At 37.8% G+C, this 22515-nt stretch overlaps 1 protein-coding gene across 1 annotated transcript in view; it reads right to left on the bottom strand.

Annotated features, from left to right (window-relative positions):
• Positions 1-3950: 3950 nt before the first annotated feature.
• The window catches only part of LOC140146550 (ovochymase-like), a 35238-nt gene continuing 16673 nt past the window's right edge, over positions 3951-22515 (bottom strand). The window contains exons 5-15 of the mRNA XM_072168424.1: positions 20525-20659; positions 16913-17045; positions 16308-16613; positions 15299-15592; positions 14437-14748; positions 12718-12916; positions 11894-12072; positions 11293-11408; positions 8177-8314; positions 7435-7579; positions 3951-6709 (exon numbers count right to left, since the gene is read on the bottom strand). Coding sequence (XP_072024525.1) covers positions 6612-6709; positions 7435-7579; positions 8177-8314; positions 11293-11408; positions 11894-12072; positions 12718-12916; positions 14437-14748; positions 15299-15592; positions 16308-16613; positions 16913-17045; positions 20525-20659 — 2055 coding nt within the window. The 3' untranslated portion in view covers positions 3951-6611. The remainder of the gene's footprint in view (positions 6710-7434; positions 7580-8176; positions 8315-11292; positions 11409-11893; positions 12073-12717; positions 12917-14436; positions 14749-15298; positions 15593-16307; positions 16614-16912; positions 17046-20524; positions 20660-22515) is intronic.

Here is a 22515-nt window from a genome sequence, read left to right as displayed (position 1 = left end):
AATCGCGATGTTACGTAGGCGTGAACGAGTTTCTCTGTTGTTGCTTGATCCAGATAGTGTCTTATCCGTCCAATGCATCTGATTGCATGTGTCGCGTACACTTGTTTTCCAGCAAACTATTATTAGAAGACAATTCATTTTAGTATCTTTTCAAAACACTGATAAAGAATATGATTGTCTTTACCGAAAAAACAAAACAAATTATATTACTTTCAATTAACTGTCTTTCCAAGCTCACCCTCATTTATAAAGAAGAATATCTTATCCTACTGTCTACTATATATAGAATGTGGCATCTATAGAGAGGGAGTGTGGTTGATGATATCTCAAACACTTCCCAGCTCACTTTCAAAGCTTATGGCAGAGCTGACTGAAAAATGGCCACACCCCGTGTGTCCGAAACCCCGTCAGTCCGAACCATCGCTAGTCCGAATTTTAAGCTTACCTAACGCTAACCCTAGCCCTAAACCGAACCCTAACCCTAAAGCTAACCCTAACCCTAAATCTGACGGACTGACGGTGTTTCGGACTGACGGGGAGACCCCGAAAAAAGATCCTCATAATAAAGAGGAATATCCTACTCTCTACTATATAGAAACAAATGTGGCATCTGCAGAGAGGGAGTGTGGTTGAAGATATCGCAAACTCTTCTAAAATATCTTTACCAGTCAGAATTAATAGGTAAATTTTCACGGGAAAATTTTCTGGACACGTGACACCCATGGGCGTAGACATATTAGCATTATGGAATGTGACCCCGAGCACAGCGGGTGGTCTTCCAATGTATTTGAATAGAAAGAATTCCCCCTTTGATGCAGAATAAGTAACTTGTCGCAAGTTACAAATATTATGGTAAGAGTTTCCGTAGATAAATATTTTTTCCGTAGGTAGATATTTTTGAAATTATGTTTTGATGATATTGTGAAGAAATTAAGATTGCGTGATATTCAATAAATTTGCAATACAGGAATTTCTATCGAAATTGCGGCCAAGAATACTATTACAATTCAATATTACTAAGACTTGAATAGCGAGGTCATCGCCGGGGGTCAGAGATCAGGCTCGAGGTTACACTTACATTGATATGCATTGGTCACGTGTCCAGAAAATTTTCCCGTGAAAATTTACCCAATAATGTTGACTGTTTACAGCCAGCTTCAAAATAAAGGAAGGCATAGTTAACATCATCCAGGTCTACCTCCACGATTGACCTATACACTGCGCTATATAATTCGGCACATATAAAATCGGAATTATTGTCAGTTTTTGAGTTCAAGACGCAAGCTTCTTTCTCAAGACGCTAGCTAACGACTATCATATCTGTTCAACGTGTATATTCAAGTGCAAGGAACCACATCTGGCTTCTTTATACGAAATCATTTACGGGAGATATTCATCATTTTCTACCCCGGTATCCAAAGATTTTCGTCTGAATATCAACATCGTGCATAGCACATTCACGTGTATCGATCCCGGTATTTATTTTAGTATCTCTGCTGTACCAAGTAATTATTAGCCAGGCGATGTCGGTGTGCATTCCTTCCTAGGAGGGTGTACCAGGCTAGGATTCATGACAGATTTAAGATCATTCACGACATTTGAAGGTAACCTCACCTCACCTCACCTCACCTAGGCTGTTTCATCCTCTGTAGTATGAAGCCCTCTTCAAGAATCTTCCATTTCTGTCTGTCTTGCGCATCCCTTGCCCAAGTGGTGCCTCTATATGCTGTTAAGTCGTCTCGCCATCTTCGTCTTTGCCTTCCTCTTCTACGCTTTCCTGTTCTTGGTTGCCACTCGGTGACTCTTTTTGTCCATCTGTTGTCGTTTTTTCTTGCCACATGTCCCGCCCATCTCCATTTTGCTTCCCCAATCCTTTCCATGATGTCTTTGACTCCCGTTTTACTTCTTATGTCACTGTTTCTGATTTTGTCACGCAAAGTTATGTTTAACATACGTCTCTCCATGGCTCGCTGTGACGTGGTGAGTTTTTGTTCCGTTGAAGGTAACATTTGGAAACAAATAATTATTGTGATGAGCACTAGTCCTTGGCAGACCTTCTCAAAATCCTAACTATCATACTTAGTTGAAATGATAGGCGACTAAACCACGGATGATAGAACGCAGAGCAAACGGTATTTAACACTACAAATTTTATATTTTCAACTCAAATTTTATGCCCGTTCACCTTCACGACCAGGGGCGGCGCCACGGGGGGGGCAAGGGGGGCAATTGCCCCCTATGATTTTCAAAAAAGAGGTAAAAGGAAGGAAAAAGAGAAAGAGAAGAAGGAGAGAGAAAAGGGAGGGGAGAGAAAGAGAGGAGGGAGAAGAAGAAAAGGAGCCATTCCCCTCCCTGGCCATGGTTAGAAGGAGGAAACTCCCCCTTCGGACATCTTGCCCCTTGTGGAATGCTGACCTACGCGGTTTTAAAGTTGTTGGTTTTTATATTTTGGGCCCATTTTCGGCAAATTTTCCTCCATAAAAGTCACATGGCCTCTCTTGCCTTTTCTCCCAACTATACTTTGGAAAATTCCTGGCTATGTCACTTTCCTGGCGCGGCAACACATGTAAGTCTGTGTCATGCAGCAAATAATCATTATAAATAAGTTAACTTTCAGTCCGATAGATAACACAACTTTTACGGGGTTTCATCACATCACATTGTATATCCAAAACGCCTCTCTCAGAAATAGTGTAAAAATTATGCACCAATATAAATAAGCAATTGGCTTCATTACGGCCGGCCAGGGGCGTAGCCAGGATTTATTGGGTCTGATTTTTAAAAAGTGGACCTGTTTTGGACCTTTTCCTAAAGTTTTGACCAAGAAAGCATAAAGAACCTAATTTTTAATGGGCAAATGTTGTCCTTTCCTGATTGAAAAAGGGGGCGACTACCTCCCCCTACGCTCCTGATTACGGCTTTCAGTTTGAAATATTTCCAACCTCAAGACACCCCCCATTCATATCATTTTATCGTGCCAATTTATAAAAAAAACCGGCATATCATATGCGTTGATAGGGTAGATGGTTCATACAATCATTCCCCAATGTTGACGCCTGTATGTGGGTTTCTGACCAAAGTAACCTCATATTTGGCCATTTTAGCCTAAAAAGTGCCAATTTTTTCGCGCTTCGCAGCCTTCGCGAGACTTTAACATTGGACTATATTTAACATTTCCACCATATTTCACAGTCGTGCACATTTGTACCATGAACTTATTTTGTTGCCAAAAGGTGCTGGATTTACTAATTGAGTATAGGTCCATGCCTAAAACCAGCGGGCTGAAAGTCGGGACCGTGAATGAAATCCATAAAAATATGCGGTTGGAAAATAAATAAATAACACTAAAAAGGGTGAAAATGGTGCATCAAATGGCTTCATTTGTGCTTTCATTTTGAAATTTTTCCAAATTCTGAGGGGGGCACATCCCCCCTCAGACACCCCCCTCCTCGCGCAAGCGCGAGGGCCGGCGCTATCACGCTGCATAACAAATTTCCAAAATTTTTAAAATGCATCGCCCCCCCTATCAAAATACCCTGGCGCCGCCCCTGTTCACGACTGTACTGTTAAACATCAGTTAGAGTATGAATGTACTTGAAACAGCTGTTCGATGATATTCCAAGGCAAATGGTTTAGGGGTGGGTCTGCCGGAGCTGGAATCCGGCTACGTACTTGAGATGTTTATGAATGGAAGAACGGCAGTGACACTTTGTTTACATTCTGCTATACAAAATGATCTTTATTTATGGCACTCAATAAAAGGTATAATAACATCCCAATATCTTACTCATACAAGAGATTAAGGAACACAAGTGGGGCAGCTAAAATGAAAAGAAAGCAAAGGCTGCTTGTTCCAGATCAAGAGTTGCAAGCTGACACTGGAACATTTGATATTGGGAAGTCAGGGTTTAAAGATTTGTTACTGAATTTGAAACTTGAAAAGCTATTTGAAAGCCGAAATATAAAGCACCTATAATGCATTTACGCTGACAATCTGCAACACAGTTCTTATTTATCCTATCCTTACACACAGCTAAGAGGGAAAGTTCTCACAACTAATACTGTTCAGATATTAAGATCATTCGGCTTCAGATTATTACTATTCATAGTATTAAATAATATAGAGAGTATTATCTGTTCAGAGCATTATTACTGTTCAAAGAAAATTGACGAAACTTGACGAAAATAAAAGAAAAGCTGAATCCACAGCTCTAAAAGGTTTATGTTTTGGGTGGATCTCTTCGAACAATTTGGATTTCTACAATCAAAGGTCACATAATTTATCTAGGTCAATCAATTAGGAGCGCCGACATGTGAATTGAGCTGTTCTCAAGGGGTAGCACACACAATTCGCGAAATGTCGATACCCGTTACAATGTCTATCCAACAGCTAGACTACTCCGTAGCCCACTGGCCCGTTATACATGCTCTCATGATGCAGTCATGTCTACCGTAGAATCTCGACCTTTGCAGGACTTAAACCCCATTAAAAGCTATTAAACCAAGATAACACTCATTGAAACAGCTCAACTGATTAAATCGGATCTTCTCTGGTTGTGCACATGTGTCTGTTTTACACGTGCGATATCGCAATAAAGCTGGTATTATAGCTTCAGTTGGGTAACCGATTATAAAGGAAACGAAAGGAAACAATGGTAGTGGACCTTTGTTCACGAAATGAGACAATGGCCTCCTTTTGTTAACCAGCATTCTTGAAAATGAGCAACATAATGATTGTTGACTTGGAAATACTTTCTTCATATTTTTGGTGTTATCTGTCGTTTACATATACTTCCTAAAACAAAAAGTGCGACCCTCTCCAAACACCTAAATTAGCTAAAAATTTAGGACATGTTACAAAACTATATTTTCTAGAATTTCGTAGAATAGTAGAGTAGCTTGTACCGTTTTTTTGTGGCATCCTTCAGAACGGAGCGGTCCGTTACCAATATAGCTCAATATTTTCGGTCAAATCTCCATTTAATTAACACGGGGAGATGGCTAGCTATGAGCTAGCTATGCTTTGCCCTCACTCATATTCTACGAAAGTGCGACCCCTTCTGAACACCTAACCTAGCTGTAATTTTAGGTCATGTTAGAGAAATATATTTGCTAGAAGTTTGGAGAATAGTTAAAATATTGGCCGGTTATTTTTCACACAGTGATGTTAACTAGGCAAATGCAATATACTTCTAACATAGACTATTTGTAAAGGTCGCGCGTCAATGGTGAGAGCACTGTGTATTGTGTATAGGAAAACGGACAGTAACTGCAGTATGTGGCTATTACATTAATTTTATATACAACTCTTATTTGTATTAATTTGTGTTCAATTGATTCACAATTCATATCTGATCTTTTCAGTCACAGTACTACCTCTGTTTGCTATTTCAACCAAGTGGATTACTTTCGGTTAAAATGCTGAACACGGGCGTTTATAGAGAGCTGATCGATTTTTTGACCTACTAAGATTAGTCTTGATGTTATCCATCTTTAAATGGACCTGGCTTGTGATTGGTCGCCCATATTTCATGATGATTTAAATCCTCCGGGCACGTGCCTTTATCACTAATTACAGCATACGGACATATCTGTGGAATTCGGGGCGCTGTGTGTTGGCGTGAAAGTTAAACTCTCACTTGGTGCATGGACGTGCGCCTCGTACTTTCATGCATGGTGCATGCAGTATAGCAAATAGATGGCTAGTATGATTGACAGTGGGTGTTAGGGACAAAGTCTTGCTTAAAATTACAAGTATATATTCGAGTTTTACTCGGGGGTTTTGCGATTAATAAATTGGTAGATCCCAAAATCAGAAATGTTCGGTAAGTGAGCCCTTGTTATAATTACGTAATTATGTCAAGATAATTATGCTGTATTAGATAACACTCTTAAACTATCTACTCATTTTTGAATGGGAACTTGTTAAATTTTACAAGGGAGACTATTCCGATGAGGATTTAACAGATTTCTATTCAAAATTACGCATCAAAATGACATGTCGAGATCATTCACCGAGGTCATCTATCAAATACGTGCCCGGAGGATTGAAATCATCATTAGATATGTGCGACCATTCACAAGCCAGATCTATTTTTAGTTTGGGCTTGCCTTAGGTGAGAATTCCTTTCCTCTCCCATAAGGTCGGGAAAAGTTTAGGTCTTTTGGAGAAATAACTGTATATCTTCAATACGAAAGGTCAATTTTTTTCAAATGATGGACGGCCTTTCTTCCCAGCTACATACACATCAGTTTAAGTACATCATTAAATTGATAAAGTTTACTTCGAGGACTGTTGAATATCGCAAATATAAAAAATATAAATTTTTAATAAATTGCCATAAAATGTATTATATAGCGAAAAAAAAAAAAAAATCAAAATTATTTGATATCAGAAGGACATTCTTCGCATTCAGAATGCAATTTGACGTGTCTGGTGTGCTCTCAGGCCCCTCAAAATACTGTACAAGGGTGAGTGACTATCCCCTTAGAGTCTTCGAGTCTAGAGGATAGCGATTTCAAATAATATTTTTAATATGATTTTATGTAATATATATTTCCCCCTATTGCATGAGAAACAATATCAGAGATGACACCAGCGGCGAAGATTGTTAACCTTCATAACCCTGTAACTGCTCTTGTAACTGCAGTACGACAGCTTCCAGCACACCAATCTTCGTTTCCTTTTGGACTATATCGGCTCGTAGATCTGAAAAAAAGAGAAGATAAAATTTGTTTGAGCACTACCTGCCGATCTAACATTGCCTCTGATTGGTCAATTACATGATATCTTCACTTCGTTGTACTAGATCATTTAATTTTCATCACGCATTGCTGTAGTGGATAAAGCATTGGGCATCCCTGTGTGGGCGACTTGCACAAACGGCGCAAACAAAATCAGAAACATCGGGTACAATGATGAAAAGGGAATAAAATTGATGAGGAAAAAGGGGGAAAAGAAGAGAAGAAGAAAAACAAGAGGAAAATAGGAAAGACTAGAAAAGGAGGGAAAATGTGGAAAGATAAGGTGAATATGGACGCAAAATGGTGATTTGTTTTAGCGCAAGAGAAAGTGAATCCTTTCTAATTGATGTAGTATATTAGGCTATTCCATTTAAAATCCAAAGCACCGCTGTGGAAGATTTTGGAAATATCTTTTACAGGGGAAGTATGAATTTCAAATGGAATAAACACATTCGGCAGCTCCATTTGAAACTCACCCTTCCTCTGTGGAAGATTCAGGTTGAATCTTTCTCAGAGGGGACGGTGTTTGAAATTCTAATGGAGCTGCCAAATGTGTTCATTCCATTTGTAATTCATACTCCCGCTGTGAAAAATATTTCCAAAACCTTCCACAGGGGTAGTGTGGATTTAAATGGTATTCCATTAGCCGTCAAATTACTAAGGACGCTTCAAACATTGACATTTACTTACCTTCACACGTCTCCATATCGTCATCTATGACGTCATCAATCCATTGTGTAAATCGCTGAACCTTTGTATAAACTCCTGGATACCGAGGATCTGCACAGCCAAGTCCCCAACTGACTAACCCAATAAGGTACCACTGCGAGCCATCCTAACACAATTTAAATATATTTAATGTGCAATCTTAGCATTGATCAGGAGCAGTGGCGTGCGCATTATTTCAAAAGTGTGGGAGCATGGGTTATGAGTCTCGATTCCTTCGACTGGTTAAAAATGTTCGGTTGGATGTACAAATATGTTTTTCCAGATAATTCTTTTTTCATTTGATCATATTAACTAATTCAACTACTCTTATAGTGCCATAAATTCCCGTTACAATCGCCCAAATTGTGTTAAATTGGCTGTATTTGGCATACCTTATCCCCTCACTTTTTCAAAAAAAGTTGCGATTTCTATCCCACTGGAAACCTCTGGCTACATAATGTTTATGTACCAACATTTTCTTGTAGATTAATTCGTTTTAAATATCGTCAAATTTGAATTTCGTTCTGGTATACCAGAACGAAATTACAACAGTGGCCTATGGAGCAGTATAATACACATAATCATGCATAACTCGCAAACGCAAAATCGGAATCAACTCAAAGTTTGGGAATAAGCTTTTTTCGTGGATATCTAGTGAAATATGTCATAAAAAGAGGATGCTAGGATCACGAAATCCTCCTTTAATGTATCATGTGATTCATACCTGTATAGCAAACGGGCCTCCGCTATCTCCATCGCACGAATCTCGGTCGATGGCTTCCGCACAGAACATATTACTGGTTACAGTGTACGCGTTATAAGCATTAACACAATCTATATAATCGACTATAGACACGCGTACCTAAAGAAGAAAAAGACAACAAGTATTTTAGGTTCTGGGGTGTTTGATGGGTTCTCATGCTTGTGTCAAAGTATCGATAGTGTATGGGGTGTACACAGATTTGGGGTCGATGGTCATTAAAGGGGTATTTCCGGTACATAACCAAATACCTTCAAAATGCTCCCTTTTCCACAGATTACATATGGTACAGAGATGCGACTAGCACATATGCATTGGGTAAACACAGATTTTGAGTTCAAGGTCAAATAGGAATGATTTAATTATTGAAAACTACCCTAAACTTCATAATTAAACTGCTCAAATAAAGAAAGTCCGCAGTCATGTAACCCGTCCTACACCATAACCTGATCTTGTTATGACAATTTGATTGATACGGTCGTGTGCAAAATCTTGTTAGCTGCAATTTGATACCAAATTTGCTACCAAAAACTGTAAATTCACAGAGATTGATACCAGTATATGAAATTTGGTGCATTTTCAAAAGTTGCAAATTAAAAACGAACCACGCAGACCTGTAGAGGTGAATGGCAGAGCGCAACCATTGACATAGCCCGAAACAACCGCTAGGTCGTATCGATCACATCATGCCCTAGTATTCATCACTAAAGCACTGTAGCAATCCATGCGTTTTAAATTAACAATTGAATAAAGCGCGCACTTGGGATAGTCGACAGGGGCCCATCGTGGGCAAGCAAGCCTGACCGCATTGCCACGCTAAGCAATTTCGACCGCGTGCTTCGTTTTGATTTGCAACTTTTGAAAATGCACCAAATGCCATAAACTGGTATCAATCTTTGTCACTTTTGAGTGTGTGGTAGCAAATGTGGTATCAAATTGGAGCTAACAGGACTCTGCACACGACCATATCAATCAAATTGTCATAACAAGATCAGGTTTTGGTGTAGGACGGGTTACATGACTGCGGACTTTCTTTATTTGAGCAGTTTATTTTGCTGTGCTGTGATAATCATGCCCAAAAGATTCTACTATTAGGTGTATATAGGGTTATAATCAGATATTGAATAAACATGAGGAGGGATCTATTTTGGGGTCAAAAGTGACAAAATTATAAAGTTTGTCCAAATGCAAATTAGAATATGTGAGCCTGACATGATTCCAAATATGATGTATTTCATGTCAATGTCACCAGAGGTCAACCAAAGGTTAAAAGGTGTAAACTTATAAAGTTTGTCCAATTTAAATTAAATTACGTTATTTAAATTTAGAATTAGTATAGGCTACGTGATATTTATATGATTCAAAACATGGTGGAGTTCATTTCAAGGTCATCAGAGGCATTTTTATAAACTTATTAAACTTAGTGCCTACAGGAAAAATATCTTTGTCCAAAGAAATTTCAAGCTCATCAGAGGCCATTTTAAGGTCACAGCTGGACTTTGTGGACTTACAATAACTTAAAAACTTGAAGGGAAGCAACATAGTTCCGAAAAAAGTTCTGAACAATGACATCAATTATCTCTAAAATAAAAGAGATGTAAATATAATAACAGGTCTATTGTAAGAACTGGTGTTCCGTACAATGATTATTGTTGTAGCTGAGATGGCTAATTCAAAATGTTGGAAACTCAAATTCATAAATATAAGGCTGTAAATATTACAAAATCCAGTGTAAATAGAAATTTAATAATTTGTAATGGATAATCTTAATCTCAAATGAATGGTAAAATGTGAATACTAGGTGCTTTACTATCTATTGTGTATACACCAGGCACAAAAAGAAACTCGTCAGTTATATTCATCCTTGCTGTTCAATAAATTGATAATTTTGGATTATTCTGAAATATACATTTTGTTAATTGGACTTTGCTTTCTCATTTGACACCATATTCGTGAAAAACAAACAAGAATTGACCAAGATATGCGCCTCCAAAGCCTCAAACCCCAAAATCAAAAGTTGCATTTTCAACGATTTTCAATGGGTACGTATCGTTGTATTGCACACAAGAACCACGGGCCAATCAATAAAGTACACTGTGTAACATGCACAATTGAATCGTTAAAATTGCAACTTTTCATTTTGGGATTTGAGAGTTTGGAGGCGCATATCTTGGTCAATTCTTGCTCAATGTTCACGAACAGGGTGTCAAATGAGAAAGAAAAGTCCAATTAACAAAATGTATATTTCAGAATAATCCAAAATTATCAAGTTTTTGAACAGCATGGATGAATATAACTGACGAGTTTCTTTTTGTGCCTGGTGTAGATGAAACAGTATGAGAATAACGTATTTATGTTAATCGGGGTTCTAGGTGTTTTCTGATGAAATTCCATTTTTATGCTGGTTTCACACTTTCCTGCCGCTTGCTGTTTTGCCGCTCTGATGAAGATTTTGTTTCACTGCGCAGTCGCACTAGAAACGCTAGCGGTGACCAGCGGCAAGCCGATTATATCGATCACTCCATACGAATTTTGGCGATGCTGAGCGGCAACATTGGCTTTGATAGTCATGCCGCTGCCGCTGAGCGGAGTGCCGCTGCCGCTTTTAGAAAATTGAAAGCGGCATGATAAGCGGGCTCATGGGCAAGCTGCAGAAAGTATGAAACAAGCATTAAAGTGTGGAGGTGGGTTAACATAACTGACACGAACCTTTCAATTTTCTTCACTTATTTCATAAGGAAAATACATTTTGGACGTGTTTATATAGTTACATTATAAAAGCATTATTATCTTAATAATAATGTAACTTTTGTATAATGATGGATGAATAAATAAATGAATGAATGAACGAAATGAATGAATGAATGAATGAATGAATGAATGAATGAATGAATGAATGAATGAATGAAATGAATGAATGAATGAATGAATGAATGAATGAATTGAGTTACCTTTAATATATACTGTGTACTAAACCTGTTGTAAAATACTTATTATTAATATTTTAGTAGGGGGACTCGGTGGGATTGTATACAAAATCATCTATGTGTAATGAATAAGCATGATACTCGACAACATACCCTTTTGAGATCTCTTGAATAAGTCCCACCATCCACAATATCTCCCCATCCTGATACAAAACCCGATTGACCAGCTCTTACTAGTGCTTGCGCTTGTATTTCGTTTGGTAGACAAACTGGAATAGCAGAATATGCAGAAGATTAAGAACTGATTTTGGCAAACAGGTTTTCAGACGTTGATCCGGTGTATTGAATAAGGATGTATCACAGGTAAGAACAGGTATATACGATTTGGAGGCATTAAAAACTAGATACAGAATGGAAACATTGGCCAACGTCCCGTCATGATGTGCAGATGAAACACTATTATTGAAAAAAAACAAGCTGTTTATTTCAGCAAAATGAGTCATCAAGGATAATTTTGTGAAAGGATAAGTAACTCGTGATTGAACAGCTTCATGCGTATATCTACATTAGGAAAGAATGCATAGTCCCGCCGACAACCTCAACGGCTTACGCGGGTATACATGTGCACAAAGCTATAACGGTATTAAATAGAGGTGCAGGTGGTTCCGGGTTTCGTGGTACTGGATCTTCTCGTGTACGTGTCACGCACAAACTGCTGTACATGAAGACAAGTTCATGCTGTTGCAATACTTACGGGGAGAAATATAATCTGTGTATGGGACAGGCTGCCTGAGTTTAAGTAAAGCTATATCTGAGTCATAGGTTCTCTCGACAAAATTCGGATTGATGATGACTTTTTTCGCATGAATAGTGACTTCTGTCCCGTCTTCTTGTGTTGTACTCTGCTCTCCAAGACGAATTTCAAATGATTCCCTTGCAAGAAAAGAGTATTAATGATATGTTCACGTCTGTATTCTAATTATGTATGGTTCCTTAGAACTCAGCAAACACACAACGTATAGAAAAGGTTTAAATCTCGGGTTATATAATGGGGATAAAAACGTAATAACATTCATAAAACCAAAAGCTTTTCCTGTTCAGAAATGTAGCTTACAACAGGGATATTTTCAGAATATATGGATTAACAATCTCTGTTCAAATCCGCCCGAACTGCATGTATATCTATATACAATAAAAGTACAGACACATGTAAACAAAACGGATTCTGACATACATGAGCAACAACACTGTGAAACTTTACGAAAGCGCTATAAAATTGTGTATTGTATATGCATATTATAATAGGCAAACCTTAACGAAAACTATTTACCCACGTTTCATATAGTTTCATGAAGAATTCTTCATTAAGGCACCGATCTAGTAACACCCCAACTCTCATCCCCACGGTGTTCTACTCCTTGCACGGCCAATCGCATACGACATTTAGTGAATAAAAATTGTCCCCTCCCCCACCTCAGTACTCTGATTGCAATTGTTTACATATTTGCCGTAAATAAATAGATAGACACTAATTGTTTCTCTTCTAAAGAACATTAAAACTATAATAATTATTCTTACGTGTCCGACATGTTTAATACTGATGGGTCGTTAAAACAATGAGCTGCAGTTACGACCCATCTTTGGTTCAGCAATATTCCACCACACGCAGGTCTCCTTAAAGCGTTTGACCACAACATAGCCATCCATGGTGATTGCCCGTGTTTTGAAATTTTTCCGCCTACAATTTTACCACGAACACGGGGGTATCCGCATATATCTATTTAGAACAACAAAGAATACTACATGTAAGCTAGAAATGTGGTCAGACCTTAGTCATATGTTTCTGTGTAAGAATGTTGGCCTCTACATAAAAGTTATATTCGCAGTACAGCAACAGGTAAATCCGGCCTTGAATGCATCAGTATCTTTACTTGACCTCTGATGACCTTGAAATGACATTTGACAAAATGTACAGCTTATTGTCAAAACATAATTAGATCATCTGATGGCCTTGAGATATCCTTGGACAAAATTGTCTTAATATGAAGAATGCAAGTTTTATGTTTCATAACAATCCAGCCAGTTATAAAAATGTAACAGTTTTACCACATCCGGTGACCTTCAAATGACCCCCATCATGCTTTGAATCCTAAGAACCAAAAATATACGATTTTTATAACACACACCCACACACCTAACCATGAAGGTAGTAGTAGCTGTCAAATATTCGATATCTATATTCAAATAAACTCCGTAGAAGACTAATTTTGTGCCTTTTCTTTAATATTTGTAGTCGGGCGATACACGCAACCAATTAATCTCAAAAGATTTAAAAGTCTGTCGTAATTAAAGGTAATAGTTTATCGATACTTAAAATTATTCGTCCTTCTCTGTTCTTGGTCTTCCCGAAGGGCTCTTACACTGAAAAAATACTGAAGTAAAATCTGCCGCTTTGAGATATTCATACGTGTTTTGGTAGAAAGAAACCAAATGCTTAAAACCACTAATATGTACCAAATATGAAATAAATTTGACCCCTCTGTTGACCTTTGATTGACCTCTGTACGCATTGGGCCTCTTTTTAATTTCGGTAACATCTTGAATGTGTTTTGAGTATCTAAGAACCAAAACTGTTGGGTTGGGTTAGTCCTGGGGGTATAAAGGTGGTCGTGCTCATTTTTTGAACATCAAACCTTGTTTGTTTTTCAGCCTAAATTTTGTGGTTTGGTTAATCGTGCCTACTTTATCTATGCACAGTGATTTTCATCCGTTGTGCCAGTGCACTTTGTATTTGTATTCCCATTGATCCCTGTTGTTTTCAGGTTTAACACTTCTGTGGGCCATGGATTTGGTAATTTTTTTCTTTTGATGAACTTTATCTCCTTTTGTCTGTGCCTACATTAGTTATATTTTTGTCCTCCTCTGCATACCATCTGTTCTGTATTTTACTTGTTCCGCCACGTCAAGTTTGTTTACATTGCTGGTTTTCTTTCCAGTTGCTTAACATATACCTTTTTGTTTTTTTGGACACTCTGTCGGCCTATTCGCTACTTGCACGGTTCCGCCATTATGCACTATGTGCGGGGAGAGCCTCGAACTGGCAGCATACATGAATGGGAATTGAACTAGTCATAACGTTCTGTGTAAGGTTACATAATTCTTCCTTTCATGTATGCTGCCAGTTCGAGGCTCTCCCGCACATAGTGCATAATGGCGGAACCGTGCAAGTAGCGAATGATGAAAAATATTTAATGAAAAGCAATCTCCCACATACTCGACTGAAAAAGAGACACTTACCTTCATCAGTGTTCTCATCGACATCTATGGATGGGCCCATGATATCTACCCAAAACATTCGCTTCTTAACGTAATGTGTACTTGTTATCACAACACAGGTATAAAACCCACTGTCTTCAATTTTGCTGTTCAGTATATGTAGTCCTTGTTCCGGTATTGTGATGATTCGTCCTTCCCGAGATGCAACACTGCTGCTGATAATAGTGACGTTATCCTTAATCCAGATGACATGAGAAGGATCTACATTGAGCCATTCAAGATGTACATCATGTCCGGCGTGAACGGTTACATTGCGAATCGAAACGCGGTCATCTGAAATTCAATGTATGTGACATAAACAAAGCTGAAGAAGATTCCTTATTCCAGAAAAATACTGCACTTTTTTTTGGATTAAAAAATAATGAAACATATCTAAATCCTAATCATTCATTTAGCACTAACTGGTGAGAAAGCTCACTATTTTAGCACTTTCTTGTAAAAAGAACCCAAAACATACATTTTCGGCATGTTATTTTTGTCAAGCGAGACAGACACTTGTGTATACAGGGTTTACCAAAATGATTGGTACCCATCAGCTTTACCGTCTAATGAGTTGGTCAGGCAGCAGTAAAATCTCTGTGGGAATGCAAGGGCCTGACACTCAATTTACGTTGTTTCTTTTCACAACGCAACGACTAAGAATGTACGCTATATCCTACCATCATGGTGTAAGCGTTTCTAGTAGTTTGCTTGATGGACTCTACCAGGAAACACCAAGTCTAAGAGTGCCTCTTAGAATGGGTCGTCGTGCACAAACCGTCAACAAACATAACCAAGGGGTCATTTTGCCATGCAAATTTGTAAGTGAGGATCCTGGTACTACCTTTCACGTTGTGATTCATGTGAATAGGTGGAACTACTTTCACTCTAAACACTCGTTCGATAACGTTAAGTTGCCTGGTAATCATCACACAGGTGTAATACCCTTGGTCTATCAATTCACTGTCCAGTATTAGCAGTCCTCGTTCTGGTATAATGAATATTTTTCCTTCCTGATCTGCAAGAGTTACTCCATTTCTGTTCCAGTTGACATACAATTGATCTTCATTCGTCCAATCAAGATATATGTTTTCTCCATCAGCAACTGTTACGTTGTAAATCGAGCCCTCCGTATTATCTGCAAATCAACGTTTTAAATAAAGTACAGGAAAATATTATTGTATTATGTTCAAGAGGCGTGCCTCGAAATTTGTATTTTTACACAATCTTGTATGTACTTTGTTGAACTATACAAAATATCATGTGAAAAACCAGGTCTAACATCTTGTATTTGTGACTAAGTCACAAACTTTAAAATAATTCTTGGCATCCCAATATTTAATCTGTTTCTCCTATACACGCATTTACGATCTAGGCCGGAATAAAATATTCTTTCGTTTTATTTAAAACGAAATAACCACATATTTGATAGTGAAAAGTAACGTCATCTGTCATTTCATCATTTGGTTTTAACCTAAATTGGTCAGAAATCTACCATTATTGATACTCATTACTGTCATAATAAATAAAAACACCTACATCTAAATCAGTATTCTAAAATATTTCAATATTTTTTGTTACGTTTGGTGGCTGTCAGGTTCACACCTGTTGACCTATACAATGGTGATTTCTCAGGTTTCAAAAATATCTACCAATCTAATAATTCCGTCTTCTTCGGGGATATAAGTATTGTTTTTTTTTTATGGTAAGCATAAAAAGTATACCTGTTCGAAATGAATTGACGCAAGAATTCAACTAACATAACATATTAATGCAAAATGAGATTTTTTGCGAAAATCGTTTCTTAACTCACTTGAGGACGGCATACGGACTATATAGAAATTAAAAATTACCTTCATCAATGTTCTCATCTACGCGTATGGATGGAACTGTGATATCTACCCTAAATATTCTCCTCAAAACTTCATTTTGACTGGTCGTCACTACACAAGTATACAATCCACTGTCTTCCATTTCGCTGTTCAGTATATGTAGTCCTTGTTCCGGTATTGTGATGATTCGTCCTTCCCGAGATGCAACGCTGCTGCTTGTAATGGTGACGTTGTCTTTAATCCAGATTACATGGGAAGAATTTGCATTGAGCCATTCAAGATGTAAATCGTCACCAGCGAAAACAGTTACGTTGTAAACACGGTCATCTGAAAATTCAACGCATGTGTTCCAATATATGTTAAGTTCACTATTTAAGTTTGGACCCTGGAAAATTGATGAGGGCCGGTAGATTTCAAGCCAAATGACCAGAATGGATCTTGAAGATTAGGTTATAATATCAGACACCGATTTTAGTGCCCAGTCGGGCCGACTGAGTCGGCTGCATTGCGTTTTGTACCGCTGCGTTTATTATGCTGATAAATCATCAATATTACCAAGGACGTTGAAATATCGTGGTTTATCTAACCAAAGATCCTAGAAATGTTGAAATAACCTTCTAACGCACCCATATCGTCTATAGTGTAATCAATCCATTGTCTAAATCGCTGAACTCTTGAATATACTCCTGGATACCGAGGATTTGCACAACCAATTCCCCAACTGACTAATCCAACAAGGTACCATCGCGAATCACTGTCCTAAAACAAAAAGAGTAATAACGTACATTCATTATTGAAACCAATACAAACATTAAAAACGGAAAGATTCCGCTGTATTTAATCATAAGTTACCAAAAGCGGCAGGTTAGACTAAGGCCGGGGGGGGCACTAGAATGTGACACGATCTGGTCCATGGGGGCCAAAGGCGGCAAATTTAAAACTGAGATAATGGTAAAAATATGGAGTAAAAACAATAAAATACATATGAAAATAAGCATCAAAAAACTTCATAAACTTTAGAATCAAGTATGCTAGATCTTTGGTGTTTTCAGTAAATGATAGCCTATTGTATGTATAATGTAATAATTACAGTAACTCAATTTTCATGCCTCCTTTAGCCCCCATGGACCAGATCGTGTCACTAGGGGTGTATCATGGCGATTTTTGTCGAAAAAGAGGGTCATTCAGTGGGGCTTCCAAGAAAATGGGGGTCATTCAGTTGTGAAATGTTAAACATTGGGCATCATTGGCCGTGAAAATGTATCTTTCTGGGCAAAAATGTGCAAAAAACTAGCAATTTTGCGGCTAAATGGCTACAGAAATGTAAAATGTTTTTTAAATGCGCACGAAAAATTGGCAAAATTGGCGAAAAGCTGATAATAAAGGGGGTCATTGGGTGGCAGATTTTTTTAAAAAGCGGTCATTGGGTGTAAGCTGATGAAAAAGGGGGTCATTGTGTGGCATATTTGCCTCAAAATGGGAGTCTATTGACAGGAACATGACGCGTACCAATATATGATTATAATTACGGCAATATGCAAGGGAATGAATTAAAATTAAAGAGCCGTATGCACGAAACAAGTTAGACCAAGTCGAATTTAGACCTGGTCTAAGCTAGAACGTCAGCATAGTTAAACTATTCAACTGTAATGTTTATACTTAGAAAGGAAAACCTATTTAGAGAATAAAGGTATTGGTTTTAGCCACTGGAGTGCATCTATCGTCTCATATAACACGGGCGACATCAAAACAACGAGGCGAAGCCGAGTTCTTTTACGCCAAAAATAATGATGTCGCCCGTGTTATATGAGACGATAGATGCACGACAGCGGTTAAAAACAGTACCTTTATTCTCATTCTTAAACACTTCAATTCAAATAGAAATAACATAAGTATTAACAAATTCTAATCAAATTAAATCCTACATTTTACAAGGAACTACCTATGGCTTAAAATCGATCAGTCCCGTTGTTGCTATGCGCCTCCGATTGGTTCAAGTAGCAAGTACGCGTATCGCATTGCTGCACACGCGCTGACCCGTGTGATATCGTGTCATATCACACGGGTAAGAACCAATAAGATTGCAGGAACGTTCTCAAGTGTTTAAGAATATAGGATATATCTAGCTCTAATATTATACGTCACTAAGTGAAGCGGACATATGGGACATATTGCACAGTACTTCACCATGTTAGTTTGTCACTCATGGAGTGCAAAATAGTGCACCTCTGGATTATTTTACCGGCCCATAGCGAAATAACCATTTTGCTCTCCGTAAATGACAAGCAACAATGGCGAAGTCGGTACTGTTTGTTGTACCTCATTGTTTAGACCAGGATTAAAGTTAGACCTGGTTTAACTTGTTTTGTGCATACGGGACAAAGTGGCTTAAAATTACAATATGACACGAGCTAGTAATGCAACTAACTTTACTTATCAGAAGTGTTCATCATCTTCATTCTCACTATCTGAAAAAAAACCCGATGTTTACAACAGTCCTCGGTCGCATTACATTTACTGAGTTCAGTACATTCCAAATTGCTAATTTTGCAACTACGGATACTGCGTTATAAATTTCATTATTATTATTATTATTATTATTATTATTATACGGTGCGCAAAAAGTTCGTTCCGCCCTTATGTCCGGTATGCCCCAAGCCTATCATCACTATAGTTAGAGCGCCATCAGCTTTTGCCCTCAGGATTACTTGCTATGAATGTTCTTAAGGCATGCATGGTATAAAAATTCTCCAGGCATTATGCATTTCTTGTAGTGTGGACAGACGTGTGTTTTGAGGAATTTAGAGAACCACAAACCTCAGAGAATTTAAAGATGGCGTCCAAAAAAACCCGACGGTGGCTTGTTCAAGGAGAGAGAAATTGCTAGAGAATGGATGAAGAAAGGTCTTAACCCAATAGAGATATTGTGGTCTATTCTAAACCCTTCTAAATGAAAGGTTATTATTATTATTATTATTATTATTATTATTATTATTATTATTATTATTATTATTATTATTATTATTATTATTATTATTATTATTATTATTATTATTATTCTGCGCCCATATGCTTACCTGTAGATGTGACCTCTCCTTTCAATAAAGCGTGGAGATCTTTCAATTAATGAGCAAGTAAAATCGTTCACTAAGCGAAGAAGTCACAAAATACGCATCAAGTTTCCACAAAATATTCGTTGTTTTGTATCTTAATATAAAGCTACAGACATGATAATTGCAGACAAGTAGCACAAAAGTACATTTTATCCTGTCTTAAATCTAAATTTTGAAAATGATATTAACATTTTTTACGATTTTTATTTTAGTACATTTTTGAGTGTATGGTGAATTGACGACGTAATAATCACACACTCAAGGGTATAGACCAATTGTACGTATCCACTCCTTTCGAAAGCCGTATCTTGCTAAAAATATATTTTGGACAAAACATCACAATTACTATTGATTTGAATATGTTACCGACACAGGTACCTGATGCAATTTCAACCAATCATTTCACTGTTTCGTAATGAATGTGGATATGGCTGCCATTCATACTAAAATGAAATTTACTACAATTTATTCATAAAAATATCAAACTCACTCGATAGTATCGACCATAAAGTATATTCTAGCCAAATTTGGATACCATTCGGCTACTTTTCCTACACATATAATGCAATATTCATAAATATTGGTCGCAATGCCCATATTTGGCATTTGGCAAATACACAAATATTATACACAGAAATATATACACTAAAAATACTCCAATATGGTGACCCAGGCGAATTACGGCCTGGAAGTGGGGGTAAACGAAATTTCTGTACACCTAGAAATAAGGGTTATTGTTTGACGATCTATATCCCAACCAGAGAGGGTTTACGCTCGGCGTTAGACGCAACTCGTCTAGTTGTCCCCAGGAGCAACAGATTAATTGGTGATAGGTCTTTCAGTGAACAGGGACCCAAACTGTGGAACAACATCCCTTTAAACATCAGAGTTTCACCCACTGTAGATAGTTTCAAGAGTAACCTAAAACCTCACTTGTACTAATTGATGCTGTTTTTAAGCCTTTTTTTAGGTATTATATGTTTTTGTATTATATTTTGTATCTTTGTAAAGTACTTTGATCAGGTTGGAAAAGCGCTCTATTAAGTGCTGTTATTATTATTAATATCATCCGCAAATGTTATTGCGTCCAATATAGTAATTTCAAATGTATATATTTTTTCATACCTGCATTGCAAGCGGGCCTCCACTGTCTCCAGAGCACGCATCTCGGTTTGTAGCTGCCGCACAGAACATATTACTGGTAACTAAGTAGTTGTGTGCATCAAGACATTCTTGCTGATCGACTATGGATAGCCTTACCTAAGAAACAGAAATACAGTTGTGCTTGAAAAAGCACAAATTTATGTGCCCGTGACATCATCCTTAAAAACACATCTTAATCTACACCCCGCACCCTACCATGACATATCCTTAATTCACCACGACACATCTTAATCCGGGGTGCACCGCTCAGTCCGACACGCCGCTAAAACGACACGCCGCTAGTCCGACTACACACATTCCCTATACTTAGGGGTGCGTCAGTCCGAAAATGAAAAACACTGCGCTCTTCAGAAAATGAAAAACCAATAGTCCGACACGCCGCTAGTCCGAATCTGCAAACAATTTTTCAGTCCGACACGCCGCTAGTACGAATCCGAAATACATTACGCTAGTTTGAATCTGGAAAACACTTCTTCAGTTCGACACTGCGCTAGTCCGAATCTAAAAAATCTCCCTCATGTATGGTGCCCGTGAAATGGACCTAAAACGGCTGCAGCGTCTCCAAAATAAGGCAGCCACATCTTTGCATGTGGACGAGACAGGTGCTCTGCCGAATTGTTGAATACCCTCCATTGGCTCCCGGTGAAAGAAAGAATGAATTTCAAAATCATGTTACACATATACAACTGCATATCAGGTACTGCTCCGGCTTATTTACAAGATCTTGTCACACTTTATAATCACCCAGATTCATCTAGAAGCAGTCGCAGACTTCGCTCATCACCTGACAAAACAAGGCTCTTTACAGTTCGCTCAAATAAAAGAGCCGGGGATTGCTGTTTCACCGTTTTCGGGCCCCAGCTCTGGAACAAGCTCCCTGTTTATGTTAGAGAAGCGGAATCTGCGGCTGCTTTTAAGCGGCTTCTGAAGACATACCTTTTTCCTAATGTGTAATTTATTGTTGTTGTTTACTTTATATGTATTTTGTCATGTTCGTTTTGGAGCAAAAGCTTGTGTTATTTGTAGAGCGCTATAGAAATGTTCTTTAATAATAATAATAATAATAATAATAATAATAAAAACACGGCATTAGTCCGAAACTGAAAACCATAACGCTAGTCCGAAATTGGAAACCACAGCGCTAGTCCAAATCTGAAAAACACTGCGCTAGTCCGAATCTAAAAAAAACACTGCGCTAGTCCGAACATAACATTTGTTGTTTTTGGACCTATGGCCTACTGGTCTATTTTGCATTCGTATATTTTGGTAAATGTTTATGAATATGGTAAATGTTTATGAATATGGTTGTTATTTGTATCCTATTATGATATTGTTATTTTTTTGTTCATCATGGTTGATGCGCACAAAACATCATGATAAACAGTATCTTCATTTTATGTTTGCATATAATTATGTGTGTGTATGTGGGTGTGTGTGTGTGTGGGGGGGGAGAAGGTGTATAGGGTGCGAGTTTGTACGTGAGAGGTGTAGTAGTATGGGAGGTGTATGTGTTTGTGTGGTAGTGGGGATATAAGGACGAGAATGGTGTGTGGGGAGATGTGTAGTGGTGGATGTTTGCGGGTGATATGAGAATATGAATTCAATATGAGTTTACTTTTGATTCGGATTTGTGCAATATATTTGCTTATAATTTTGTGCCATATTAGTAATACTTTGTAATGATTTGTTCTTAACATTGTATTAGTTTAAGTACTTGTAAATTGGTATACTCTATTTAATTATGCTTTATATGTTGATGCTTTATATTACTCATGTATCTGTATGTTTTTTAATGTTATGCAGGGCCCCGTGTAAGAACAGCATTTTAGCTGATCGGGCCAACCTTGGGTAAATATGATGCAATAAATAAATAAATAATAAAATCTGAAAAACACTGCGCTAGTCTGAATCTGAAAAACACTGCGCTAGTCCGAATCTGAAAAACACTGCGC

Source organism: Amphiura filiformis, chromosome 2, assembly GCF_039555335.1.
Source record: "Amphiura filiformis chromosome 2, Afil_fr2py, whole genome shotgun sequence".
In the NCBI taxonomy this organism is placed as follows: Eukaryota; Metazoa; Echinodermata; class Ophiuroidea; order Amphilepidida; family Amphiuridae; genus Amphiura; species Amphiura filiformis.
This window is presented reverse-complemented; position numbering and strand designations above follow the sequence as displayed.